At 25.0% G+C, this 7,218-nt stretch overlaps 1 protein-coding gene across 3 annotated transcripts; it reads right to left on the bottom strand.

The window, feature by feature from the left end:
• Positions 1 to 1,927: 1,927 nt before the first annotated feature.
• On the bottom strand, positions 1,928 to 5,971 carry LOC112638292. 3 transcript variants are annotated; one of them, XR_003122941.1, is made up of 6 exons: positions 5,727 to 5,971; positions 4,127 to 4,268; positions 3,412 to 3,507; positions 2,922 to 3,272; positions 2,467 to 2,613; positions 1,928 to 2,272 (listed from the first exon to the last, which is right to left on the bottom strand). XR_003122941.1 is itself a non-coding variant. In XM_025409782.1 (5 exons), the coding sequence occupies exons 3-5, from the start codon at positions 2,981 to 2,983 to the stop codon at positions 1,936 to 1,938; spliced, it is 546 nt and encodes a 181-aa protein (XP_025265567.1). In that variant the 5' UTR covers positions 2,984 to 3,272; positions 3,412 to 3,507; positions 4,127 to 4,326; the 3' UTR covers positions 1,928 to 1,935. The 3 variants fall into 3 exon arrangements, 2 of the variants coding, with proteins under 2 accessions (XP_025265567.1, XP_025265568.1); XM_025409782.1 differs by lacking the exon at positions 5,727 to 5,971 and having other exon boundaries at positions 4,127 to 4,326; XM_025409783.1 differs by lacking the exons at positions 3,412 to 3,507; positions 5,727 to 5,971 and having other exon boundaries at positions 4,127 to 4,326.
• Positions 5,972 to 7,218: the final 1,247 nt, after the last annotated feature.

Genomic DNA, 7,218 nt, shown 5'->3' with positions numbered 1-7,218 from the left:
TTTTCAAGATATTTATCCATCAAAAACAAAAATATTTTATACGTAATATTATTAAATGATTGTAATAACATTGCATTCTTTTCAATATATTAAATTGTAATATTGCTACAATGTTTCATTGCTAAAAGCGGATATCTTAACTTTATCACATCTTATAACAATGACTCAGAAAAGTTTCACAATCAATTTGCAATTTTTCAATCAAATTATTCTTCAATATATCTGCAATCTTATTGTGTTGTATGCGTATTTTCATTTGCTTACCACGTTTGCTACCACCTGTTGAAAAATTAAATCTTTCATCAGCTGGTCATGTAAAATTTTCCTCATATTCGGGATATCTCAATATCAAGCGAAACTGGAATGAAGTTCCCGATTGCAAATTTTTGATATGGTTTATTACTTCTTCGTTATAATTCGTTCTAATATCATTCGCTGTTTGCCACTTTTCTGTTGAAACGTCTTTGTACTCTAGTGCAGAAGAAATCGTCAGATTGATGTTTGAGATCCATGAAATGTTCATGCTACTTATGTTGATCCCGCTCAAAGTAATATTATTTGGTTCTGAGTATATGTGATTGATCTTGCTAAAACACTCATTGTAAAAATCGCTGAAATTACTTGGATACACACGCACGTATATCAAGTAATCTTGTACTGGTAGCGACAAGTTAATCTTTGTGAAAAATCTACCGTCTGCCATACGTTTCAGCACATTGATAAATTGTTTATTCTCTTGTTGTGTGTCGTTCACTAATTTCCAATCACTTCGTAGGTCACAGCCACGCAGTTCAATTTCTTGGGTGGCATCCAATGAACTACTGCTATAGTACGAGTAGGTGTCAAAGCTAAAACACTTATGTTTTCTGGTACATTAAGCTTGCCCAAATTAGTTTTTATTCGTATCACGTTCGAATCGAATGGATTTATTGATAATTGATCAAAGTAAAAATTGCTTAAAGTAAACTTCAACTTGTACTCTGTAAATGGTGTTAAATTCTGAATCTCGTAATATCGCTCGGCTGTCAGCACATTGAATTCTTCAGACTTGTTGAGGTTGTTATCTAAACAATAACTTACAAAGATAGTATATATAGTAGTTGGTAAATTACATTTTTTGCATCCACTCTTTACAATCGGCTCCGGTAAATTTACAATGATGCTGTTTGCCGTTGCAGTCACATTCTCAAAATTATAAATTTTTTTGACTTTTTCGTCAGGTGTCAGACATCTCATTGGAGGATATGGTTGTGAAGATTTATCAAAAGCATAAATTTTATAAAACACATTTTTATCTGAGCTTATTGGTATCTTTTCAACATATTCGTTTGCATTTACACTCTTGAGACTTGCGTATTTCTTTTTCAAAACGTAAAGAATATATTGGAGCGAATCAATTGCTAAAATGTAAATGTTTGTTTTATCAATCGTCATAGATTTGAAATTGATGTTATCACCTACGTTTTTCTTGTATAAAATCGTATTGCACATAGAAACGTTAATATCTGTTACAGTTGTGTAATTTTCACTTAACCAGTAAATTAATGGCTCCTCATTATTCATGTTATCAATTATCATATCACAAAAAAAATCTATATAATGAAATAGGCAAAACAATGCATTTATCTGAACAATTTGTTCGTTTTTTCCATGGAGATGATATTTCATCATATCATATTCTCGATTCTTCCGATTGTATGATATGTGATATAAAATTCTAAAAAATATATAATTATTTTACTCATTATAGAACATTATTTTAACAAAAACAGAAACTTATATGTGGTAAAAATTCGAAATTCTTATAATTATATAACTTATTATTTTTTTTTACTTATAATCTTAATCTTTTTTACTTATAATCTTAATTATAAAACCACGTAAAATTATAGAAAATTACAAATTTGCATTAATCTTTAATAGAAAATTATTTTTTTAGGCGAATGGTAGTAAACGGTAGTAAACGTGCCTCATAAACGGCGATATACTTAAATAGCCATTATCAATTTCTGATTTGAAAATCTCATCAAGTTTAATCATGCCATTTTCCCACAATGTTAAGTCGAACTTTACAATGTAATAGTAGTCTGACTCTGAATAGGACCAATATAGATTTCTTGCTACCCAGTCAATGCAGAGAGCATGTAGATCATAATCAAATGTAGCTATTTTTGTAATGTTATTTTTATTAATCAGTGTTATTAGATCTCTTTCGAAGATACTCCAATAAATTCTATGTTCTTGTATCGAATAAGCGGCATTTATTACTGATCTGAAAAAAGGAGTCAACTGTAATTGTATAGTAAAAAAATTATAGATGAGATTTCTAATTTTATAGTTATTATTACTATAATATTGATAATAAACATATACGTAGTAATATAGTAACTTTAACTTTATAGTGAATAGAGAAGAGATAGAAGAATAATTTGATAGTTATAACCATTTTTTTATCAGTATACGTACTTATCATATAGATAATTATCAAAGCTAGCTGTTTTTGTGATTTTATTTTCATTAATCATCGATGTTACTAGGCTTCCTCTTTGACTTATCATCTTAAGAATAAAATAGTTTTTATATTTATGTCCCCCAGGAGCATTTATTATTGATCTGAAAAAAGAAGTCAATTGTAATTGTTTAGTAAAAAAATTACAGTTGAGATTTCTAATTATAGTTGAGATTTCTTGAGATTTATTTTAGTTTAAATTTAAGTTTAAATTTTAGTTTTTTCTTTAATAATTGAGATTTCTAATTTTAATTATTACTGCAGTAATGTTACTATTATAACTATTTTAGTTATTACTACTATAATGTTGATAATAATAAACTTGTGCATAATAATAATAATAATTTTAACTTTATAGTTAGTGCTAAAAATAATTTATGATAATTATAACTATTTTTTTTTATCAGTATACCTTTCAGAGTGAGTAATTTCATAAATAAACGACACTATGAAATTAGTAATATTTAAATCCATGTCCCATATTTGGATACCTAGATACGTTGTTACTAATAATTTAGATATTGGATTTACATGTGTAGTCAACACATTGATTAAATCCGTGTAAGGTCTAGGAACAATTTTAGTATGCGCACGTATTCGAAAATAATATGTCGTGTTAAATGTTAGATTGTGAACCGTGTGCTCCAATTCTGTAGTTGTGATATTTTTATCCTCGCATATTTGAATCTCTTTTAAATCCTCGATGAAAAAACACTGCACCGTGTACCCTTGTACTATTTCATCGGATTCAGGTTGGTTCCATCTGTAAAAAAATAAAATTTTAGCCATTTTATATTTAACAAAATTATAAAAGAATTAACATTTTAATATATTTATGTCGTTAAACTTAAAAAAAAGACAGAAAAATGAAAGAATACAAACTGAGAATTTAGATTCTTTACCTCCCCAATGTCACAAAAATATCGTTTACTTTTTCTGTGAATTGACTGTCGAATTGTACAAATGCTCTGAGAGATGTTGGTTGTCCAAATTGTTTTCTAGAGTAGATTGTATATTAACATAATTATATTAATAATTATGTGGACATCTCAGTAAATCAGAAAGAACAATTTAATGTGAAAATAAAGGAAAGAGGAAAAATAAATCTAAATTACAAAATATAAAAATTAGCACAGTATTGATCTTTAAAAAATAAAATAATATGAAAAATTTTTGCGTCATTTAAGACTTAGAAAAGTAATTGTTAATGCATAGCAAAAACGAATAAATAACTTTTAATAAAATGACAAGTACTTTTCGAAAAATTTCAACAGTTTAAGAAATCAGGATTATAATACATGTGATTGCTTTAAAATCAAATAGAAAATTAATAAAATTGACTTTACCTTAAATCATGACAATTTTTATGTACAATGTTATGTTTATATTATGCCTTTATATTTCTTTTTTCGACAAAATAGAAAGTTTATATTTTTTATATTTTTTTCGACAAAATAGAAAGTTTATATTTTATTTACTGCTGGAAGATATTTTTAAATTTATTTCTACTCTCTCTTAAATTTAAATTGTATTTCCACTCTCTCTTAAATTTAAATTGTATTTACACTTTTTCGTCATAGATTATATTAATGTTTGATGCATTTTTTTGTAACTTACCGATAGATCCTGGGATGATAGAAATATTTGCACGTGTAACTTCATCGACTTCTCGCTCATTTCTCACAGTACTATCGGAATGACTCCGATCAGATTTGAAATTTACTATATGATGATTATTTATCTCGAACATTGAAATATCCTTCATAAGATGTAACATACGAAAAGAATTATAAAATGAATATCGTTGAAGCGGTTGTTTCTGGTGCTTTTAATGATAAATTATATAAATTATAAAATTGAACGAAAAATTATCATTCGTTTTTTGTCTGCTTAATAATACTTGTTTGACATAAACCATTCCTAAATGATATATATTCAATGCAATGTAGTTTTATTTATATTGTAAACTCTATTTTTATTTTTTATTTTTTCTTTAAAACATCTTGTATATCAAACATAACTCATTATATCAAAAAGAAAAATCAATCAATATAGGTCAACAAGAGTCAATGACGATTCATAACAGCTTTTAGCAAGTAGTGGAAGCGAAAGTGTAGTTCTTTGCAATTACTAAAACAATTTTGTTTAACGATTTGATTCTTTCTTATAATAGGTTAGTTAACTTTTATCAATTTTACCATAACTTAAATTTCTTTTCAAAAATTTGCCAATATTACTAAAGTTCTATTAATGTTTGTACTTCAAGCATAAAAAGGTTAAAAATATTGTTTCTTTACAGTTATTAAATATTAGTCATAGAAATTATATATATTCTTTTATTCATATCCTTGTCAAGATTTTTCTCAAGTGTCGTTATATTTTTAACAATCAAATCCTGAAAATGATAATATAAACTGATAATGCCTTGATAAGAATATGTGCATGTAATTGTATATGAATGAATATATGTACAATAAAAATTAATATAAATTCTAGCAATTGTTATCAAATGTATCGTCGATCAAAATATTAACGTTAATAGATACAATTTGAAGAATGTTTGATGAATGATTTTTTTATTAGACATATTTTCTATCTCGATATTTAGCTCTGTTTCGTTATATAATTACTCTTAACACAAAGAAGTGATGCTAACTTTTTAAATTAATTTCTTAAAATAAAATCTACTTAAATCTTACTGTATATCAATAAATATTATAAATATTATAAATATCTAGAAAGATAAAGAAAGTTTAGAAACTGAAGAAAAATAACATAAAAATCTATTGAAGTGTCATCGTATGTATATATTAATGTAGTAGATAGTAGACAGAAAACTTCATTAAATTTAAAAATTGTTATTTTTGGAAATAATTATTATATATATAATTATATTTATATGTATATATATATATATATATATATATATATATATCTGGAGAGAAAAAGAGAAAGAGAGAAAATACATAGTCAATTTTAAAATATTATTTTAATTAAATTCAATATGCTATATAACATTGATTTGTGAACAAAATTTCGAAACTTTATCCATCTGCTTTTTACATCATATATATTTTTTACTTTTATATTGAATTGTTTTATTTTATCTTATTTTATTATATAGATAGAATATATAATTTATTCATTCATTTTTAGTTACACTACTAGCTGCAATAACATTCAATTGTTTCTTAATCAAGCGAAAAATATTTCCTACCTGCGTGAAATTTAAATCCGGATACAGGGAAATACTTTCTTTCTGAAGGATATTTAAAGTGTTATCATCCTTCGGCGTGATAGTTGCCTTTGTCAATATTAAACCTTTCAATAAAACACATAAAATTGTTCCAAACATAATTTGCATTTTTGGTAAACGTTTGCACGCAATCGGTTTCCGTTCAACCCTCAATTAATTGTTTTTTTCACTCTACTAATTTTGATGTGTTAATCGAATTGATATTAATTCACATATATACATATATTTTCGATAAATTCTTTAAAAGTCTGTTTTAACGAATCGCGAGTTATTATCTTCTAATATTATGTTTTTAGATTTCTCTTTATGATCACGGTCACAGTATATATCTTAAGATTAAATTAGAGAATTCTTAGTAAGTAAATAATTTCTGATACATATTCATTGGATTGTATCGCGAATACAGGAATATAATTATTATTAGCTTTCTTTTTTCATTAATAGAAAAGCAGTCAATAAAAAGATAACCACAATCAAATTACAAACGATCTAAGAAGTTATAGAATTATAGATCTTGTAACATTTTCAGCCATATTCAAGCACACGCAGCGTATAATCGAATTCACTTCAATATTTGCTATATCTGTTATTAAATATGTAATTATGACAATTCGTACGATTCTGTTACTACGTGCTATGTTTTTTAAAATCCACTATTCATACACAATTACACGGTTTCTCTAAACTTCATATAATGCTGTTTGAATCGAGCGATAAATAACAGTGGTAGCGTTTGGCTAGCGATCATAATAGTAACTGACTTTGAATGGTCAATCCGATCTGTTACCATGACATTTTATTAGCTCCATTCCGTTTGTAATTTATTTTTTTCCGCGAAGATACTCGTTATTTCAAAGGAAATTTAAATCCTTAAGAATTGTTTGTCAAAAAATTTATATATATAAGACAATGTTATATATATATATATATATATATATATATATAACAAAAATAATTTTATATATAAATAAATATATTTATATACATACACTATTTAATAAATTTTATCAAACTTTATCTTACTAGCTTTTTATATTAATTTATTTTTGCGTAACCTTCTCTTTGGCATAAGAAAAACATTTATTATATAAAAAAATATTCTGATTACAAGAAAAATAATAATGGACTTAAAAAAAGAGATTTACACGTTTTCTGTTCACATAATGCATTTTGAATCAAGCAATACGTAACACGACAGCGTTTTTACACAAATATAAATAAATATACAATAAATATACAATAGCACGTAAATTGTATAAATAACAAAAATAAATAAAATAATTAATTTTACGAGTTTTATTATTATCATTATTTGTACTAAATAATCTTATATAATAACTTATATAACTTTATAATTAATATAATATATTATATAATATATATTATATATTATATATTTATATTATATATTATATATTGTATTATATATTATATATTATATAACTTTATAATT

Source organism: Camponotus floridanus, unplaced genomic scaffold (assembly GCF_003227725.1).
Source record: "Camponotus floridanus strain SB8 unplaced genomic scaffold, Cflo_v7.5 scaffold280, whole genome shotgun sequence".
NCBI classification, from domain to species: Eukaryota; Metazoa; Arthropoda; class Insecta; order Hymenoptera; family Formicidae; genus Camponotus; species Camponotus floridanus.
The sequence above is the reverse complement of the archived record's forward strand: the minus strand, read 5'-3'. Positions and strand labels throughout refer to the sequence as shown.

Bases quoted from the DNA above. Each gene is read 5' to 3' on its own strand.
- LOC112638292 (XM_025409782.1), bottom strand. From the start codon at position 2,983: ATGGATTTAAATATTACTAATTTCATAGTGTCGTTTATTTATGAAATT. The intron at 2,614-2,921 runs GTATACTGATAA...TTCTTTTTTCAG, and splicing joins GAAATTACTCACTCTGAAAG to ATCAATAATAAATGCTCCTG. The intron at 2,273-2,466 runs GTACGTATACTG...TCCTTTTTTCAG, and splicing joins GATAATTATCTATATGATAA to ATCAGTAATAAATGCCGCTT.